The following is a 23,202-nucleotide window of genomic DNA, read 5'->3' as shown; positions in this document are numbered from 1 at the left end:
TGACCTTAATTAGGCGAAATATCAAAATACTGAGCGTGACCTTGTTCTACAGCTCCATCCCTCTTGATTTTAAGTTGAAAATTTGACATCAATGCCCTATATATAAAAGTAATCTGATCAAGTTTGGCCAAAATCGGTCCGGTAGTCTGAAGATGTAAGGAGTGCAAGACCGAACACACACACACGTACAAACGAACTTCTGGAAAATTTCCATCCGATTTTTTGGGTTGCTTAGGTGTCAAAACGATCCAGTGAAAACCGCATATACCCAAATTGGACCGATTACAATACTTTTCCTTCTAAAGCTATAGCTCTGCAGTAGCACTAGAGGGAAAAGTAATAACTGTTATCTTCTCCTAAACCTCACCATTATGTAATTTATGTTGAACTCATATTGTATAGGAAATGAAATGGTTTTTATTATAATAGTAACAAACACTACTTTTTAAATTCCCCGAAGGCAATTTTTATTCATATAAATAATGTTTTCTCAAAATAAAACATAGCATTTTTGTTTAAAGCAAAAAACCTGATGTGGATACCACATGATTTTCTTGTACGCCTGTTAAATATTACATATACACATTTTTTTTTAAAATGAAAAGTACATCAAATTTCATTTCATTAATAACTTATGACATTTTTTTATTTTAATTGTTATTATTGAATCATTATTTATCATAAATCATTTTTTTATAATTAGAAGTTAATAATTATTAATAAATCAATATATTTAAATTAAGAAAAAGAAAGGAGATGAAGTCTGATTCGAACCGGTGATGTGCCTTCCCCTGTAAGATCCAAATATTTCATTAATTAAAATTTTATTTGGCTATAACTCTGGAACCGATGAAAATAAGTACCACTTATGATATATCGTTGAAAGATCACAATGAGGGTTTATTACTGCAGTTAAGAAAAAGTCCAAAATCCAAAAAAATTGTATTTTGGGCTTTTTTTGACACTTTTTTCCCAATCGATTACAATCAAAAGAACACAATTAAATGTTACAACAATCCTAAATCCAAAATTTCAACATCCTATGACTAATCGTTTTTCAGTTATGTGAGATAAAAATGTATGTACATACCTATACACAGATGTCACGTCAAAACTAGTCAAAATGGATACAGGGATGGTCAAAGTAGATATTTCCATTAAAATCTGAAAACCGAAATTTTTGGCAATCTCATTACTTCCTTTACTTCGTACAAAGAAGTAAACAAACAGATCAAAATGTGGTAGAAAAATGCTAAAACTTAAAACGGAACAAAATTCTTCTTCATAATGTTAAAAATGTTGTCAAACTAATTAATTATTAATTATTGCTCTCAATATATATATAAAAAGAAATAAAAAATTTAATTAGAAAAGATAAAAAACGTTAAATTAACTTTTAACTTACCAAAATACTTATAGGTACTAACATAAATAAAAGCTGACAACACACGCGCGCGCGCAATTTAATGAAAAATATTTATACAGCTGTATGTCAGTGCTACACTAGCTCTCCTTGTGCCGACAGGAGGTACTATTGACACACCTTCTCAAGTGCCAATACATGTAGAATTAGGTAATTCATTCAACCCCAAAGTGGTTGTAAAATAAGATTTATGTTATAATTAGTCTTATGGTGCAAAATTGAGAATCTGAAGTGGCACTTTTACTGGTCTGTTTTGACCAATCCCTTAGTTGCTATATTTATTATTTAAATAATCTTTAACATTACAAGAGAAGTGGAGCCAGTAACCTCCTTGAGTTTTTGTCAATTTATTAAAAACTATCTATAATATCTTGTATGCACATTATGTGAAATGAGTATATTTCTCTTGTAATGTTTGCCTAATGCCCAGTTGTAAAACATTTAAACAATGTTCAAATTTTATTTGCTCATTACACATTTGTTGCTGTTTCTTTCTTAAGTGTTAGAGATTTAAATTAATTATGATTTATTTTTAAAATTAATATAAACGTGTCCCAAAATAATCATTCGATTTGAATTGGTTATATTTTGAAAAATATTGAAAATGAAAACTTAAGTTTAATTTTGTATTAAAGGTTTATTCGTGAAGTTTTTTACATACAAGTCATAAGTAGTCAATATGCCCCCACTGGAACACAGTCAAATTCATCCCACACCTTAAGCGTTTCATTATTCACTGCTCCTGTGGCTACTGTTATGCGGTTCCACAGTTCAACCACTGTAACTGGAAGGGGAGGCGCGTAGATGTAATCTTTTACAAAACCCCAAAAGTAAAAATCACACATAGTGAGGTATTTCTTAATTTCTTTTTAGATAATCCATTGAATTAGAAAAGCTGTATTTAGAGTTGTCTTGGCAATAATATGAGTTAGCATGTGGCAAAATCAGAAGTTTTTATGTTTACTTTGTAAAAGTTACATTTTACTTGGTCAATTGAATGGCAGTTATTACTCTATCCATACCCATTTTATTTTTTCTGCACAAAAGAGGATCTTATATTGAAAGTCTTTAATGAATTTTAAATTACTTTACAATTTTAAATTGCTTTTGTATAGACAAAACAGAACAGGTTAGGATAAAGTAATAACTGCCATAACTCAATTGACAAAGTAAAATACAAGAAATCGCAAAGTAATTATACAAAATTTTTATTTAGCAACATATAAACTCACAACATTACTATCAACACCACTTTAAGTATAACTTTTTTAATAATGTTTTACTTCTCTTGTAGTTGAGTAATAAAAATATTTTCGATTTGAGTATTTTTTCAATATTCAAATTGATCTATTTGTTTCCATTTACAGATGGACTAGTCCATATCATTCTAGTTAATCAGTGTTTTATTGTACATAAATTTTAAAACTATTTACCGTTTAAGATACCAATCTAGAATGTGCAGTATTCCAGTTATTAAAATAATAATTAATTAAAAAATAATAATTATCAAATTAAAATAAAACATAATAAAAGGTTGTATGTTTTAATTAAGATAATTTATTACATTTACAAACAATGATTTCATAAATATATTTTTGTAATTTAAAGTAACTTTACTCGCATAAATTATACTTGAAAATACCTTCCACACATTCTTCATTAAAAAAGCTAAAAGATTTTATTCAACTGTGATTTAACAAATAAATACAATTAATAATAAAATTATACTTAGACAAAAAAATAATAAATGAAGTAAAATAAAAATAAAAAAAAATTGACGTAAATAGTTATAAACAAATTTATTATTTAAATTTTTGTGTATTCATTTATTTATTAAATTTACTCGCATGTTATTAATTCAGTGATGTAAAGGTTTGTTTTTCTATCACTAAATATGTAAAAGTTGTTCATGTTACAGATATATTCATGTGTTCAATTTTTACTGAATAAATATTTCAAAATTTTTAATTTAAGAAATATTAATAATAATATTAAACTTAACGGAAAACAAATAAATTAATTAAAAAGAATAATAAATAACAAAATAAAATAAAAAATCATTCAGTCTTTTTTATTAACAATCGTTGCTTCTTTCTTCTCTTGTAGTGGAAGATCTTTATCGTCCCAGCCCCAGACATCTTTGTATGTACCATCACCAGTACGTAATGCACGTTTCTTTACAAGGTGAGGAGGAACAGTTTTTAAATCGTATGCCCATCCAATTTTTGCCATGAAGTCAATGAATGCAGTAGTTAAATTTAATCCATAATTGCCTAATTCACTCGTTTTGTAATCCCATGGAAATGTATGATGATAATTATGCCAACCTTCGCCGAGTGATATGAATGAAACTGCTCCATTTTCTCTTGCATAAATAGATCTGTAATAAGAACAATTGATTTTCATGAGTGATATAATCCATTCAGACACGATGTAAAAAAAAAGTTATAGACTTAGTGACACTATTTTGTGAGTAGCCAGATTTTATGAAATACAAAAGACATTTTCAGTCCATCTACATAATTAAGAAAGTTAAAAAAAAATCTTTTCTAGTTTCCACTTAGTTTAATTTTATGATCAACAAAGAAAAATTACCTCAGTTATTGTTATTTAAATTAAAATTTAATTTGTTGCAAAAAAATTCGGCAAAAACATTAATACGGAAAAATATTTGAGAATACAATACTCTTAATTCCCTGATACAAAATTTAAAATATCACATATCAAACAGCTGTTTTGAACGTCTGCTATTTAAAATAGTAGCAGTACATTTTCAAACCTATAAGATACACTGTACAAAAATCAGAGCAGAAAATGAAGTTTTTGAGTTGGTCCACAGGCAGCTCCATTTATATTAAATTTTCCTATTAAAAATAATCCACAATTTATCTATTTATTTAATTGTTGATGAAATTATACAGAAGCTTTGAAGCTTGTTCATGGAATAATGAACAAGCAATATTATGTTTAAAATGTCACGCATAACTGCCATTAAAACATGGGACTTAAGTATGAAAGGCTGAGATGCTACCACTACACCATAGAGTTCGGCTGATCAAGTTTTAGAGCAAAACTTAATAAATTATTATCTTAACCATTTTATTTTCTATTTTGATAGTTTCTCAATTTCAGGATGCTAATGATGTATTGAGGTTTCAGCTTTTATGAAACAGTACAAGAATTACTCTCAATTACATTGAAATGTGCTTAGAAATGTTTACTTATTCATCCTTTATAGAGCAAAGCTTAATAAATTACTATCTGAAGAAGCTAAGGGCTAAGAGGCTCTATCTGAAGTGAATTTTTGTCAAAAACAATTTAGTTATGGAGGAATTTTAATTCCTCCAAAGCATTATAGAAGAAACAGCCATTTAGTAAAATTAAGTCATGAAGGAACAACAAAAATGTTTATATTTTTGTTAATCAAGAAATAAATTCAGGATTATAAATTGCTGCTCAAACCACTGTACCTAAAAGGAGTATTTTATAACTGAGCAAAAATAAAGAAGACAATTTTTTCGGAAATATCTTTTTTATTTCTCAACATATTCTTCTTTAACATCTACACACTTAAATTACTGACGCTCAAGTTTTTCGATTCTGTCCTTACAGTATAACTTATGCAAGTCTTCAAAATAGGCAATATTTTGACAATAACTGTCATTTTGCATAAATTTTTTTCTAGCAAGCTACTTCAGTATATTTGGAAACATATAATAGTCCTAAAATGCTAAATCTGCCGAGTTGGGGGATACAAAAGAATTTCATAGTGTAATTTTCGAATTACACTATGAAATTCTACACTAAATTACACTATTTTACAAGAAAAATTGTTCGCAATTTTTCTTCTTCGCAGAAGAGCTGGTGCATTGTCTTCGTGAAAAATAACCTCCCTTTTCATCAAATATGATTGTTTTTATTTTATTTTCTCCTTTAGATTGTCCTGTAAAGATGCATAACATTTCCTGGTTTTTGTTTTAACCTTCTCCAAAGTCAATAAAGATTGTATAAGATTGTATTATATAAGCAATCCAAAAGGCAGCGGCCATTACCTTCCCTGGTGATGGAACATTTTTCACCTTTTTTGGAGCAAGTTCAACTGCAACCTACTATTTTGACTGTTTCTTAATTTCAGGATACTAATGATGTATCCAGGCTTCATCAGCTGTTTTGAAACAGTGCAAAAATTACTCTCAATTATATTGAAATATGCTTAGAAATGTTTTCTTGTTCATTCTTTTAATTGATTGTGAAAAAAACATGGATCCACCTTGCAGACAATTTGCAAATGTGCACTTGTTCATTATAGATTTGCTATCACCTTAATTATCTCACACATTTTCAATCCTCTATCATCTATCACCATATCACGATTTTTTTCAATATTCTCTGCAGCTGTAACCTCAACAGTTCTTCTGGAATGTTCAACCTTATTAGTTAACAATTTATTGGTAAAACTGATAAATTTATAGCCCTATTAATAATTAAAACATTAAAATGACCTCATTTCTAGAATTTTCAAAGGTAAACTTCTCAAAATTATTTTTTTGTAGGTTTTGTTGGGTACATATACAAATCAAATTTTATTAAAATATCTCAATCCAGTTTCAAGATAGAATTCTTTATTCAAAAAACACAAAATGGTTGACAAAGGGAAAATTACGTGAGATATGGCATTTATCTACAAGTTTTTTTAATTTTGATGCCTTGAATCAGTCCTTTAAGTCTGGCCAACACCTCTCAGAAAATACTGTACAGCTATTACCGGGGGAAAATTAAAGTAAAACGGCAAACAGATAGAAAGTGAAGTGAGATTAAAGATTTCTCCACATGAAGTTTATTGTTTACTTTGATGTCCTGAATCAGATCCTTAAGTTTGGCTAGTACCTCCTGGGACATCCAGTTGTGGGAAAAATATATGGTTACTGTGATCACCCTTATTTAATGTGGTTGAAAATCAAGCCCAAACTGGAATATAACCAAATATCTGTGCTGAATTTCAACCTTTTGGTCAACAGGTCTTCAAGTTACAAGGAAGAAACTATTTAAAAATAATATTGAATATCTTCCTCGCTCCTAATTCTCGATTGTCTTGGAATTTTGTAATTTTAAAGTTTTTAATTTAATAGATACTTTCATTGCAGTAAAGCTCAATTTTCTAAAACCACTACACAAAAAATTAAAAAGGGCAAAAACTACCTACCCGAGTTTTCAATTTTTCCCAGAATATGGCTTCGTTGCCCCATAAAACTGATTTTTTTTTGAGCCATTTCCAAAGAATTTATGTTGAGCCAGATTAAAGATATTAACCGAAATAGATTCACACACATATATAAGTATATATATACATCTAATGGAAATTTCTTTGGTGCTTTTTTTTACATCTTTAAGAGAATGTCTTGAAATGCATTTGTAAAAATCCTGACTTTCAAATTTTTAACCGATCTATATACTTTCCCTTTATAGCTGCAGTTGCTGCATATGAGCTACAACTGAGAAAGTAAAAATCAAATTAAAAAGAAAAAAGCACAAGTTCATTCTGTACAGTCCTGAAATCAAAGCTGTGTTTAAAAAACATGTTCAAGTAACCAATATCTAGATTACACTTTTATTAACGTAAATCAAACGTTAAATCAGTAAATGGGAAGAGACAGATTTAGAGAAGTGTAATAGGTTAAATAAATACATTTTTAAGAGAGAATCCCATGACCAAATTTATGGATTGAGACAGTCATTCTACCCAGAGAGAAGGAAGCAGACATCTGATCGATCTTCTACAATACACATCAACCAAATAGACAGACTTCAAGAATCTGTCAGACTTTAAAGCAGAGTAATGTTTTTATGATCAACAGTAATTCTGAACGTTAAGTCCTGTCATTGTCATTGTTTTTTTCAGCTGTAAAACTGAAAGAAAAGACAAAATGATAATAACTAGAGTAAAATAAAATAAATTTAAAATAAAACTTACACTTCATAAGGTCTGTTGCCGTACATGTGAGCAAAACTATTGACGACCCATGTACCATGGTATGATAAAATATATCTTAAACAAACTGCTACATGCCAAGCGGTAATGAGTGATTCATTCCAATAATACCAAGGAACAAATGTTGGCATAAATAAACAAATAACATACACAATTGGCCAGTAGTATCTGAAATAAATGAAAAATATTAATATTGTACGGAAAATAAAATTAAAATTTACCTCAGCTGAGTATTTTGCTTCTTCTACGGCTTATCAGAATGGGCTTTAGTAAGCGATAGAAATTAAAACTAGAAAAAATTTCTACATACCTAGAATTTAAAAGCATAGAATGATGAAATAGCTAAAATTATTTAAGTAAACTGCAAATAATCTTCCATGAGAAGAAAATAAAAAAAATAATAATATGTATAAATCTCCATTGATAGAACTCTCTAATATCAACCCACTAAAAGAATTAAACTTTTACAACAAAACTACAAATTAATCAAGACTATTTTATCAGGCATTCTAAAGAAGAATTACAAGAATATTATCAGAACCAATTCTAATCAAAACTAGAGTCAGACAAGATGATGAATTTTATTCAATTGTACACTAGAAAAAGCAGAGAATGGAAGTAAAACCTAAAAGAAAATAATGAGATTAAAATAAAGACAAAAGAACTAAAATGTAACTTCTTAGCATTTGCAGATGATACGGCTCTTATAGCCAAAGATTGGTCAGAAGCAGAAACACAAAAGACTGGTCAATTGGTCATCTCAAATCAGTTGTTTAATCACTGATTTTCAAAGTCTCAGTTTCATCATCATCTGTATTCTATTGTTTAGCAGATCCATACATATTAGTTTTTCATACTTTTTTTTTTTCAGCTAATCTTTTTTGTTATGAACATAACTTCTTTAAACCTCAATATCATTGAGCATTTTCCATCTTTATCTTCCTCTCCCTCTCTTACCATTCACTGTACGCTCTAAGACAAACTTTAACAAACAGTCTTTCCATAACACATGCCAATCCAGTTTCTTTTTCAATTTCTCAAAGTCTGCAGTCCTGATCTACCCTCTCCCATTCTCTCTAACCTCTCATCATTACTAATTCTATCTGTCCACTTTATCTTTTCCATCCTCCTCCAGATCTACATTTCAAAAACTTCTAATATTTTCTCATCTTCCTTGCATAAAGTTTACGTCTCTACTCCATATAATGCTACATCCATACAAAACATTAGCCAAGTCTTTTCTAATATTTATCAAGCTTACTACACAACAAGCTTCTCTTCCCATTGAAAGCTTCTTTTGCCATTACAGTTTTAGTTTTTATATCCTTTGTGCAATTCATAACATTGTAGATAATGCTCCCAAGATATTTAAAGAACTCCACCTGTGCAATTTCTTTTCCTTCTAGGTTAACTAGAATTCTCCTCTTATCCTTGCCAATCACCATACATTTAGTTTTCTTATTATTGATTTACTCACTCAAAGTCCTTACTTACTCTTTCTCCAATATTCTTGTAAGTGTCTTGATATTTTCTGCTAGCAATACCACATCATCAGCAAATCTGATGCATTCTACCCTCTTCCCACCGAAATACACCTCCCTTTTCTTTCGTGCATTTTTCTATGCTCTCCTCAAGGTAAATATTAAACAGGGTAGGTAGAAGACAGCCTCCCAGTCTAACACCTCTTCCAATCTTGTTGTCTTCCTTCGTTATTTCCTTTTCAAACTTTCACTTCTTATTCAAAATACAAACTGCTTCTACTACTTCTACTATTCCAGTCAACACTTTTATTTTTTATTATGGTCATTAGTTTATCCCACTGTACTTGGTCAAAAGCTTTTTCGATCTACAAAACTATATACATATCTCTTCCTTTCTCAATGTAATTTCTGCCAATAGTTTTCAGTAATCCATAGCATCTCTTACAGCCCCTCCCTTCTGAAAACCAAACTATTCTTCAGTAGGTCGATTCTGAGATTCTGCTGGATATCGTTCTGTTCAAAACCCTCAGAAGCACTTTAGCTATTCGGGACAACAAACTTATAGTTCTGAACTCCTCACACTTGATTGCATTTTTTCTTCTCAATTGGTTAAAAGAATCACTGTTTAGAAGAAATTTCTTGGCCATTTACCTTTCTCATAAATGTGAGGTTTAAATCTTAATAAAAGTTAGTTGCTTTTATACAGATTTGAATACTACACAGTGGATGCTTGTGTACTTTGGTGGTTGGGGTTCAGTAAACCACATGTCTCAGAAATGGCTGGTCTGAGTCTGTACAAGAATACACCTCATTCACATGTTATACATATCAAATTGGGCCTTACTATTAATTTATGCTAAATTAAAAAAAAAGAAAATAAACTAAAATTTGCATTTCTTCACCATTATAAATACCTAATTCTAGTAAAAATTATAAATACATATAAAATATAACTTACTTTTTCTGAAACATAACCAATTTATCATTTTTCAAATCAGACACATCTATTCCTTGTCCCTTTTTCAATACTTCAGGATGTTTGCTTTGTAGTAACCATGTCATATGGGCAAACCAAAAACCTCTACCCGCATTATATGGGTCAGCATCTGTTTCTTGATACTTGTGATGCACTCTGTGATCACGAGCCCAAACATAAACTTTACCCTGAAGTAAGAAAATAACATTTTTATAATAAATAAATAAAATATCCTTCACAGACAGTAATGAACATATATCAATCGTTGCAATTAATAATAATAATAATAATACATTTGTAATCTAGAACAGCATTTTTATCATAAATTTGTTTGTAAATGCAGCAAAATGTTAACCACTTTTTTAAAAATATAACTAAATTTTTTATAAGACATAACAAAGAAAAACTAATATTTCTAGACCTTTTACAAGTACCAAAGAGGTCCAAAGTGATGAGCTTGTCTTTCAACATGAAAGACTGACAGGCCATTCAAGCCTGGTCAGACTTTGTTTTTAAACCTCCGGGTCCACCATTAGGTATTGCTTTAGAGGGTGAAGATGAATGATTTTTAGCATGTATGAAAATGCCATGCCTGACCGGGATTCGAACCCAGGACCTCCGGATAAAAGGCTGAGACACTATCACTTGCGCTACAGAGGCCAGCATACTTTGGTGGTTGGGTTCAATAAACCACACATCTCAAGAAGGTCGACCTGTGTCTATACAAACAAGACTACACCTCATTTACATGTCATGCATATCATCCTCATCTCATTGGACCAAAGGATTTGCTCATTGATCACAAACTTAACAGATTGCAAATACACATTAGGAATAGAAAATAAGTTAATATATAAACTTTACAAAAAGATATAACTTGAATTTTTATGTAAAAGAAAACTAAAATGTGTAAAATGATAGGAAACCTTAAAGCTTCTTTAAAGCTTTTACTGTTACAGAAATTGTATTCGTACAAAAATAAAAATTTTTTCCAACATTATTTATAAACATATACCATTTTTGTTACATGCCTTAAAAATTGGAATAACAATTTTAAAAAGAATCTCTTTAAATTCCCGTACCTTTTATACAAAAAATTATGCTTTATAAGATAAAGCCTTTTATTGTAAACAAAATGGTATCTCATTTGTTCAAATCGATTGATAAATAGTTGAGATGTAGCTGAGAATTGTTAAACAGATCACAAAAATTATTAACTTTTACATCAAGATTATTATCTTTCAATGACCTTCAGAATGATTTGTTACATTCCTACCATTTTCATTTTAAATTTTTAATTTATTCTACTCCTCGGGAGTTTGAAGTGTGGTGATCTAATACCGAAGTAGATCATTTTGAGATGAAGTAAGTGTTGAAAAGTTACTTAAGGTTTAACATATACACACGCATGCACAAACATGCACACACATACACACACCCACATTATTTCTCCTTCATATATATATATATATATTCCCTGAAATTTCTTTCTATCTTCAGCAGATAATTCATAAACTCTGCAAAAAAATAAAAATAAACAATATTAAACTAATGGAATTTTTGGAAAAATTTATAAAAAAAAACAAACTTAGGTAAAATGTTTTAAATTAAGACAATATTTTTTATTTAATGAACTAATTATTATTAATCTGAATTATTTGCTTCAAACGAAATGGTAAAGCTTTATATTATTAATTTAATGACTCAATATAAACAGACTTGTAAATGCTGACCTTGACAATGTCCTTTACTGATCAATGATATCATTTGACACGAACAACACTATGTACATGCATAGATTAACATAAGCATGTGAAAGTCAGTCACCCAAAAAGTGATTATATAAAAAATGAATGATAAAAAACTAATTAATTGTTTTATAATTACCAACATTATAACGTAACACAACACATTATATTATAGATTAATTTCAAATAACAAAACTCAATTTAAGTTGAATACAAAATTCAATAAACAATTCAGATACGGTTATTGATTATTTTAAAACGATATAGCCAAATTTCAGAACGAATAAAAATTCATAAAATACACTTCTGTCAACCACACTAAAACAAAAATTGCTCATAAATTTAACAAAGTACTATAAACAGGATCATACTAAAAAAATTACTAAAAAAATGTTCATTATCCGATAAAAATTGTATTACCTAACATCTGATTTATTTAAAATCTACAAACTTAAGTTTCTTTAACCTTAATAGTTTTTATACAAGATAAAAACAATGCTGTTTTTCACAATTATAAGAAGAACACAAAAAAATTGTACTATTACATACATATGTAAGATATTTCTCATAATTTAAGCTATTACATATGAAACATATATTAAATAAAATTATTTATAATTGACATTTTTACTTACTTCAAATGCTAAAGTGAAAAAGAACATTAGTATTACTCTAAGTGGTAATTTTGCTTTATAAGAACGATGTGTCCAGTACCTGTGCACTCCCGCAGTGATACCAATCTTTGTAATAACATACAGCAAAGCAACTGTAACAGAAATAAAATTATTTTTAACTTTTTTTTTCTTTTAGCATAACTATTATAAAAGTATATAATAGATATCTTTCACAACACATGTTTCATTTTTACATGATAGAAGCAGTAAATTTTTTTTTACAGCAAATTAATAGCTGTGATATACGTAAAAAAGCTGAGGTACAAGAAATAGTAGAGTTTCCTTCTCTGAGATTATTGATGTTCAGTGTGTAAATAATCCTTTAAGTGAAGATGTTTCTTTTATGACTGAATATCACCTACATTTCTGCAGGCATGGTATGAAATTTTAACGATATATTTAGCTCAGTCAAAAAGACAAAGGGAAATCACTTCACTGCTATCTTTATTTAGACAACTTGGCATGAAATGCTTATTATTCTATATGTTAAAAAAATATATTCAATTTTGAAAATTTAATGATTTGAAAAGAAATGGTAAAGCAGTATTTTCTGATCAAATTGATGATTAAAAGTTACAAAACTTAGTGAAATCTATCGGCGTCTATCATAGTTAGACTGAAGTCATGAGATGTAACAAACACAAGACTGCAATTCTTGGCAATTAATTTCAACCTCATTAACTCATTATAATTTATATACTATATAGAAATTTTTTAAATCATAATTTGTTATGAAACAGTTCATTTTTTTCAAGTCATTAGTATTATTTTAATTTATCATCAGATAAAATAGAATTTTGAAATAAATATATTTATGAGATATAAATATATATAACATATAATAATAATTAAATTATGATTTTGGGGTCTGGGGGATGTGAAATGTGAAGATATGTCAAAATTTTCCAAAGTCAAATCATGGTACTCATTACAATAGGTAACTTTCTAATGAAATCTACTTAAAAGTGATTATAGTTGCAATTACAATGATCTTTTTTTGTTCTTAATGTAATAGTACGTCAAAAAACTTGGAGTTTATATAATAATGTAATTAATAATTTTTTTTATACATATTGTATTTACAATATCTGACAATTATTTGGACGGTTGAATACAACATCCACTGTTTTATCAGTATCAAATAATTTCCCCTCGTTGGCAACACTGATTCAGCAAACCTCTGTCACCATTGTTAATTACTACTGTGCTAAACGAATAATACTATAATATTTCATCGCTAAATCTAAACCATATAATTAGTTCAAGGTAATGCAAACTTACCCCAAGCAAATGTCTGCCACTTTGTATTTGTTAACGCAAGGTAAACACCATATATACTAGCTATGTGGAAGTAGGTGAGTGTGAATACATTTCTCCAGAATATTTTAACTTTATGTTTAATTTCAGGAGCTTTGTGGACCATAGGTTCTGGTACTGCATCATCTTCAAATAATGCTCCTGTTGAACTGTCTACTGTCATCTTGTTTGTTGATTTTCTACCTACAAAAAGTATCATGTAAATGTTTAACGAATTCATTACAGTCAGTGAGTTTAAGTAAGTTAAAGTAAGTTTCTAAGTTTAAGTAAGTTCTAAAGTAAGCTTAACTTTATATAAGAATGTCAAAAAAACTAATTTTTTAACAAAAAAATGAATAACCCTTAAAAAACTGAAGGCAGTGGATTATTATATGACCAACTGGATATATTTTTTAAAGAATGTTTGGCTTATCCAAAAAAAAAAATTAAAATATATTCAGTAATAAGTTAATTTCTGACACAAATATGAATTTGTAGTAATCAACTTAAAAAAAATATTGCTATTTAAAAAGTTATTATTTCACCCATTTCTAGATATAGACAGGTACACCTAAAAATTTCAAAATATCACCCTGAAAGTCTGTAGAATATTTCCTAAAGTGTGAAAATCATAAAATCTTAAATCATTCATAAAAAAATTCCAATACTGAACAATTTAAGTAGTTAAATCAACTACTTATTTTAATTTTTTCTTAAGAAAAATCAACTGTAACTGAAAGATTTTTAAAAATTAAATATTTTTCATTTTATAATTTAATATGTTTCATGTTTTCACATTTTAAATAATTAGTTTGAGTTATAAACACAAGTATTTTTAATTTTACAATTAATTAAACACTTTATGAAGCTGTTTGAAACTAGATTTTACCATGATTTTCCTTGATTTATCCAGAAAAAATTCTAAGGATAATCCCTTCATTTATCCACAAAATAGTAAACCTACCCATTCCTGAAATGATCTATATATATGATCTATATGTTTTTTTTTAATTATTTACTTATTTATAAGGTTATTTAAATTAATTACCTACCCTTTTTTAAAATGAAGATTGATTATTAATTAGATGATCTATTCAAAACCTAAAACAAGGTATTCTGTAAGCAATCATTTTTATCACTGCTAGGTCAAACTCTTTTAAATTATGCCCAACATGTTTTAAGAGAAACTGTTGGTGTTGCTTTTAAAAGCTACACAGATAAAAAGATAGGTTAGTCTGTATATGCCTTCAAACATCTTTGTGGCCACTATTTGTACTTTAAACTATACAAGTAACACATTACTTCTTGAGTATATTACACCTTTTTATGATCTCCAAGAAATCTCATTTTAGCCGATTGCATCATTCTCTCTTTTTTAAAAACCAAACACTCATATAGATACAACAATGAAGAAATCAACATGAACGAATAAAATTTAATTTGAACCCTTTGGTCCTAGTGCTAATCACAAATATTTAACAAATCAAACTTACAAATGATTTTCAAAGTCAAAGACTCTGAGGTTGCAATCCTAATAAACTCAGTTACTTTTATACAGATCTGAATATTGGGCAGTGGAAACTAGAGTACTTTTATGGTTGGGATTCAATTAACAACAAATCTTATGAATGGTCAGCGTGAGTCTGTACAAGATAACACTTCACTTACATCTAGTGGTTCACCACTATACCTACCTGGTGGGTTGAGGGGTTATTACTGCAATTAAGAAAAAATCCAAATTGTTTTAGACTTTTTTGAACACTTTTTGTTCAATCGATTGCACTCAAAAGGGGAGGTGCACAACTAGATATTACAAGTCGTAGATCCAAACTTTCACCATACTACAGCTAATCGTTTTTGAATTATGCAAGATACATATGTTTGTACAGATACCACACCAAAACTAGTGAAAATGGATTTAGGGATGGTCAAAATGGATATTTCTGTTGAAATCTGAAAACCAAAATTTTTTGCCATCATAATACTTCCTTTAGTTCAAGAAAGTAAAAAAAAAACAGCTGATTTTGAATTTTCTGATTAATAAAAACGTTAAATATCTCAGAATTTTATTAAAATAAAAATTAATTTAGGATTTCCTTAATTAGATTAGTATGGAACAGTATTATTCTTAAACTATTTTATTTTTATTAGTGATATTTAATTCATATCAAATGCTAAGAACAGTTTGGTAAAATACTAAAACATAATAAAAAAGTAAGGCAGTAATTGAAAAGTAAGATGTAATGGATTTCCATACTCGAGTTTTAAACCAAACACATTATTTTAGAATTAAAAATGGACAACTTATTTTTTAAACTATCTGTTCTCTTTTTTCATTTTATCTATCCTGGCTGACACATATTAAACATTTCTTATAAAAGAAGTTGTTTTCTCTATAAGTAATGATGTTACCAATCTCTTTGGTGAACAGAATGAAGGTGCCCTTGTAAGGGACATTTTGGTGACAGATATACATTAGTATATTTGGCTGATTGAGAAATGCAACAGGAAACTACTTCACTCCTAACTTACTTCATAAGTCTGGAATTTTATGTTTGTTATTCTTGGAAATGAGTATGACATTTTACTTTCCCAGTCAATATAAATAGAATATCTATATTAAAGGGGGAAGTATGGTGATCATGTCAAAAATGGGGTATTGGTTTTTTGCAAATCTTTATATTTTAGGGTCTAACTAGTTCATCTAGATAAAAAAAAAAAACATATGTATTTATGTACATACATGTGTATATATGTATGTCACACTGCTTTTGGTCTTATATCTCACAACTTATCAAACCAATTTTCTTTAGATTTGTCTCATATTAATTGTTGTTTTTCAAAATTCGTTAAGAAGGAGAGGGATATGGCAAAAAAAACAATTTTGATTTTCTTGAGAGGCGTTTTAGAGAAAAATGTATTAAAGTAATTCTGTTATCTATAATGCATACATAAATAATCCAATTTTTTTTTTGAAAGAGTCAACTCCCAGCTCTTAAAATTTGAATATATATATATATATTTCTTTTGCTCTATCTACATTTGGTTTAAATATTTAAAAAAGATTTTTTGAAACTTAATACTTCATACATACAGAGCTACCAAGAAATATTTTAATTTTATTAAATAATAAACCTCTGGACCTAAAATAACAAAAGATTTTTATGAAAATTTTCTTTTTTTTATCTTTGCATTTGTTGAAAGTGTTGTAGATTTAGCAAAAACTTTACTTATGCAAATTTCTTAAGCTTAACCTATATATGAATACTTTTGGAAAAATATTTCTTAAAATTTATTTCCCAGCTCTAAAAATTTATATTTTGCTTTTTTTTTGGCAATAACTTTTAATTTTTATTATTAATGGCCAGTAAAGTCATGCAGTACTTTGCCAATTTTTATTTTTAAGTAATTTCAGATTCATTTCAAAATATTTATAACTTTTACTACTATATCAATTAAAATTATATGAACATACATGTATTAATTATTTTGAAATTAAAAATGTAGAAAAAAAAATTAAAATATAGAATACATCCATTTACAGAATTCACTTATTTAAACTTGAAAATAAAATAACAAAAATAAATTTTAGAAAAATAAAATAAACTCTGTAAGTATAATTCAAGATATAAATTTGTAGATGTTATACAAGAAAGAAAGAAAATAGAAAAAGTAATAACAATAATATGGCAGCATATGGTTTGTTCATAAGCCGACCATATGTATAATTGTATTACATAATGAAGACAAATAAAAAACAATCAAGTATTTATAATAATGCAAGAGACACACATCTTAATGGGATATCTGGCTATTTGTTAGTGCCACCTGCAGCTGTTTAAAACTGTATTGTTATTTTAAACCATCATAGGCCAGATGCATTGCATACAACAATTTTCCATTATACTTACACAAACAATGCAAATTAAAAAAAATAAATAATTTTAACAGACCTTTTTTCTATTCTTGCAAATATTTATTTTCTCTTTATATATACGTACGAAGATAGATGTAAATTTAATTAAAATAATAATAATAGAATCAGCAATACTGTGAACAATATAAACCTAGCTTAGTAAATTTAACAAATTGAACTCTGCTACGAAATTTAATTTTAAAAAATGAAAAAATAAAATAAAATATAAAAGAGAATTATCAATCATAATTGACTGAAGACGGTTTAAACTCTCAAAAAAATAATCTGACTTTATAAGCAGTATTTCCAGGGACACCAGAGATCATCAACTGATAACTCTCTCTCTATCTTTTTCTGTTTAGCCTCCAGAACTAGGGTAAGGTATTAATTACGTCAGAGGATGATATGTATAAACGTAAATAAAGTGTAGTCTTGTACAGTCTCAGTTCGACCATCCAACATCCAAAGAACACCGGTATCCACGATCTAGTATTCAAATTTGTATAAAAGTAATCGCTTTTACTAGGATTTGAACCTTAGAACTCTCGACTTTGAAATCAGCTGATATGCAGTGACAAGTTTAACCACTAGACCAACCTGGTGAGTTATCAACTGGGAACTGTTGAGCAGATACTTATGCTACATCCTGATTTTTTTTTGTCATTTAAATTTTTACTTTCCCGGGCATATAATTGTAATGTATAGATACTCAGTGTATTATATAAAGAAAAGTATACTTATCAGGTCAAATTTGGCATGACAACAAATAATCCCTCTAACCAAAAAAAAAATACAATTTTCGCATTAAAATATCAAAAAAGAAATGTTGGTCTACTTTATACTTATACTCAAGAGATATCTCAAAACTGGATGAACCGATTTGAAGGAAATTTGGTACAGTGATTTCTGTACGCAGGACATTTATGTCATTTTATTTTGATTAAAAATCAATCAAGGAAGCACAAAGATCCGGATCATAAAAATTCTTGATTTCAAAATTTTACTTTAACGAAAATAAATTATTTAATATAATTTAATGCCCCTTAAACAATTAAGATATTTTTTGATGGTGTTCAGTACTATTCAAATCTCTGTAAAGAGATGACGGCAAAAAACACTTTTTTCTTTTTCATCATTTTTGGACTCAATGTCTCTTGTATTTTTATTTTGGTTTAGCCTTAAGAATCATTGTAAGGTATTACTTCAAAGCATGAATGAGAATGATATGTATGAATGTAAATGAAGTGTAGTTTTGTACACGCTCAGATCGACCAGTCCTGAGATATGTGGTTAATTGAAATACAACCACTAAAGAACACTAGTATCATCAATCTAATATTCAAATCCATATAAAAGTATTTGCCTTTACTAGGATTTGAACCTTACAACTCTCGACTTCGAAATCAGCTGATTTGCGATGACAAGTTAACTGCTAGACCAACGAGGTTGGTCCAACGTCTCTTATATTAATCAGATGATTCCTTTATATTAGTATGTCACGTTAGTTAAGTATTCGGGTAATATTAATCAGAAATTAGAGATAATAAGCCAAATCAATGATTTTTATGTAGTGATTTTGATTAGAGGTCCTGTACTTTAAAATTTTATTCAAAGTATAGAATAAGTCTTCTTTTATATAATTCTATAATGTTTCACTTAATTCTCCTCCTAAGTAGTAGTCTGTTAAGATTAAAGAGTAACAGCAAAAGAGCTTTGAGCTTTAAAAGTATTTAACAGTAAATTATAATGTTTTAGTATTTATCATTAAATATATATATTATTGATCATATATAAGAGGTGCTACCAAAAATGTCAGGGAATTTTACCATAAAAATAAAATAGCTTACCATAACTTATAACTTCCACTGTCTCCTTCAAAGTAATCTCTTTGCACATTGATACAGTGATCCCAGCGTTTTTCTCATGATTCTATGCATCCCTGGAAGTCTGCAGGTGTAAGTGTTCGAAGCACGTTCTGCGTTTCTTCCTGAATCTCCTCAATCGTGTTAAAACGACGGCCTTTCAATTGAAATTTTATTTTCGGAAAGAGAAAAAAGTGGCACGGAGCAAGGTCAGGCGAATAAGGTGGGTGGGGAATCACTAACCTCTTTTTGGAAGCCAAGAAATTCCGAACGGCTAGCGATGTGTGCGTTGTCATGGTACAGAACCCAGCTCTTGTTACCCCACAGATCTAAACATTTGCGCCTAATGCTTTCACGTAACCTCTTCAAAACTTCACAATAGAACAGCCCATAGACAGTTTGACAAAGAGGAACAAATTCCTTATGGATAATCCCTTTGAAGTCGAAAAAAACAATCATCATAGACTTCACATTGCTGCGAACTTGGCGTGGTATTTTTGGCCGCGATGAACTTGGCGACTTCCACTGCGACGACTGCTGCTTAGTTTCAGGGGTTTTACCCGTACATCCATCTCTCATCACCGATTATGATGTTGGAGATGAATTTAGGGTCATCTCTTGCTGAATTTTTCAATTCACTACAGACAGCTACGCGATTATGTTTCTGGTCGTTGTTAAACAGTCTCGGTATGAATTTTGCAGCAATGCGTCTCATGTTCAAATTGTCCGACAAGATTCGATGCACGGAACCATATGACATTTGTACGATTGCACAAACATCATGGATTGTTTGTCTACGATCTGCAACAATAGCCTCTCGCACTTTGGCGATGTTTTCCGGTGTTGCGCTTGTTGATGGTCTTCCTGAACGCTCATCGTCATCAAATGTCGTTCGTCCATCTTTGAATCGTTTGTACCGCAAAAAAGATTTACTTGTACTCATAGCATTGTCACCAAATGCTTCCACAGGCATGCGATGGGTTTCTGCACCGGTTTTTTAAGCGTGAAGCAAAATTCGATGCAGGTTCTTTGCTCTTTAAAATCTGCCATTTAGAATTTCACCGAAGCAGTAAAACACAACGTTACACAACCGCACGAAAGTCAACAATGCAGCCTCTCACCGTCACAGCTGTTGGAACACTGATTCATAAAGATTACTGTTAGCCACATCTAGCGGCAGCACGTCGTACCAGCAATATTTCGCGCGAGAAATTCAAATTCCCTGAACTTTTGGGTAGCACCTCGTACATTCCCTATTGTTGTTCTTTAAATATTTTATTTATTTTGGTTTTATGTATGTACCTTTTTGTTTGTATCATAATTTTTTAAGCTTTTGTGTTCTGTCTGTAAGATCTGAGGAAGGTTCTGTGCACTAAAACAGCTGTCATTTCGTAAATAAATTTAATGAAAATCAAAAACGCATATCTAGTTTTTGTTGTTTTTTTTTTATGATGGATTTTCATCAAGTAAAGATTTCATCCATCAATTAATTATTTGGTTTCGCTTGCCTTATTATAAAAAATAATTGTTTATATTCATCTAATTGTTATTATATACTCATAATTAATTGTCAAGTACATAATTATATATAAAAATAAAATAAAATATGTAAAATAAAATTTTGTGAAGAAAAATAAAATAAAAAAATTAATATGGTTAATTATATTATCCCTTAACAGTTAATTTATTTAAATTATTATGAATAAGTCTAATAAAGAGAAAAATAGAACTTATTATACACCTATCTACAGTTTTATAATGGTGTCCATACATATGAGGTTTCCCATGGGAGTAACGCAGTACACGTTTGACATTGTGCTGACATTGGATAGCAATGTCAACATGCAATTTTCATAATCAGTTGACTGTAAGTTTCATTAATATTATTTTAATTACAGAAAATTTTCATAATCAGAATAATCTAACAACTCAAATTTTAAAATTTGTGAAAAATATACCTCCTTAAAAAAAAAATACTACACGGTTATGTTAATAAATTAACTATTCTAATAAAAAAGTATTAAATTAATTTGTATCAACTGTTACTATTAATAATTACAAACGACAATTAGTGAAATTATATTAAGTTATGTTTAATTTGAAAATATGTAAAAACCAGTTTATTACACGACTATCCAAACAGGAGTGTAATGTACTTAGAGCGTATGTATGTTTGTTTCACCGTAGCAGCTCAACGGCTGAACCGATTTCGGTGTATGACCCCGCGTTGGAATCCTTAAACTATCGGGAGTGTCATACGCTCTCTCTCTCTCACTCTCTCTCTCTCTCTCTCTCTCTCTCTCTCTCTATATATATATATATATATATATATATATATATATAGTAGTGGAGATTTGCCAGAAGAAGCGCAAACTTAATAAATTAAATTAATGAACTGTGAGCCTCTATCACTGTCTGAGCTGGGTTTGAACTGAATGATTCAAATCAATTGAATAAATAATATTAAAAAAATAACAGAATTAAATTTACGCTAAATAAAATAAATTTTTTTTTGTCTTCATTCATTTGACTTGTTTGATGCAGCTCTCCAAGATTCCGTATCTAGTGCTAGTCGTTTCATTTCGGTATACCCCCTACATCCTACATCCCTAACAATTTGTTTTATATATTTCAAACGGGGCCTGCGTGCACAATTTTTTCCTTCTACCTGTCCCTCCAATATTAAAGCGATTATTCCAGGATGCCTTAATATGTGGCCTATAAGTCTGTCTCTTCTTTTAGCTATATTTTTCCAAACGCTTCTTTCTTCATCGATTTGCCATAACACCTCTTCATTTGTCACTTTATCCACCCATCTGATTTTTAACATTCTCCTATAGCACCACATTTGAAAAGCTTCTAATCTTTTCTTCTCAGGTACTCCGATCGTCCAAGTTTCACTTCCTCACTTCCATATAAAGCGACGCTCTAAACATATATTTTTAAAAATCTTTTCCTGACATTTAAATTAATTTTTTATGTAGAAAAATTATATTTCTGACTGAAGGCTCGTTTCGCCTGTGCTATTTGGCATTTTATATCGCTCCTGCTTGGCCCATCTTTAGTAATTCTACTTCCCAAATAACAAAATTCTTCTACCTCAATAATCTTTTCTCCTCCTATTTTAAAATAATACTAAAAATATTAAAAAAATAATATTATATATATTAAAAAGAATTCTGTTTAATAATAATGGGCTTCACGTGAGGACTGCGTGTGAGGCTACAGTGGTGAGGTGATGCTAGCACCTTATGCAAGGCTAGACAGATCATCACCATCAACTGGTAACAAATGGTTGCCTCTGGGGCACTGTTTTGGAAGGTGCAATGGGTGCTCTTATAATATTTATGCAAACAATCGTCTGATTTTCAAAATTTTGTTAGTAGGTAGATGGCTATCTTTTGTTTTTTACATGCATCAAGTACGTGTTTGAACGAACACATCACAATTATTCGAAGATGTTGTTATATCTTTGTAACCATTCTAAATTTAAAAAATGTGAAAAAATTATACTACATATAATAAAATTTATTATATGTAAACATATGTTTACATAAAATAAATTTTAATTAATGGGTGACAATTCAAAATACAAAATTGTCACCTGCATGCTTTTTAATTACCCTATATTAAAGAGTAAAGTTTGTCAACATGTTTTTCTTTGGCAGTCGTGAATTTTAATTTTTAATATTTAATATTTATCTCTTGTTAAAATATGATTTTAGATTGTCAAAATAATCCTCGCTTCACATCCATCAATTTCTACAATATTATTTAATATATTACTAAAATAACAGTTATGTCGATGCAGTTTACAATCTTATTCCAGAATATAAT

At 29.1% G+C, this 23,202-nt stretch overlaps 1 protein-coding gene across 2 annotated transcripts in view; it reads right to left on the bottom strand.

Annotated features, from left to right (window-relative positions):
* Positions 1–2,952: 2,952 nt before the first annotated feature.
* Positions 2,953–23,202, bottom strand: part of LOC142333493 (acyl-CoA Delta-9 desaturase-like) — a 33,851-nt gene continuing 13,601 nt past the window's right edge. For both annotated transcript variants that reach the window (XM_075380739.1, XM_075380740.1), the window contains exons 2-6: positions 13,573–13,791; positions 12,253–12,383; positions 9,852–10,057; positions 7,395–7,580; positions 2,953–3,803 (exon numbers count right to left, since the gene is read on the bottom strand). In XM_075380739.1, coding sequence (XP_075236854.1) covers positions 3,485–3,803; positions 7,395–7,580; positions 9,852–10,057; positions 12,253–12,383; positions 13,573–13,771 — 1,041 coding nt within the window. In that variant the 5' untranslated portion in view covers positions 13,772–13,791 and the 3' untranslated portion in view covers positions 2,953–3,484. The remainder of the gene's footprint in view (positions 3,804–7,394; positions 7,581–9,851; positions 10,058–12,252; positions 12,384–13,572; positions 13,792–23,202) is intronic.

This window comes from Lycorma delicatula, chromosome 12 (genome assembly GCF_047948215.1).
Source record: "Lycorma delicatula isolate Av1 chromosome 12, ASM4794821v1, whole genome shotgun sequence".
Taxonomy (NCBI): Eukaryota; Metazoa; Arthropoda; class Insecta; order Hemiptera; family Fulgoridae; genus Lycorma; species Lycorma delicatula.
The sequence above is the reverse complement of the archived record's forward strand: the minus strand, read 5'-3'. Positions and strand labels throughout refer to the sequence as shown.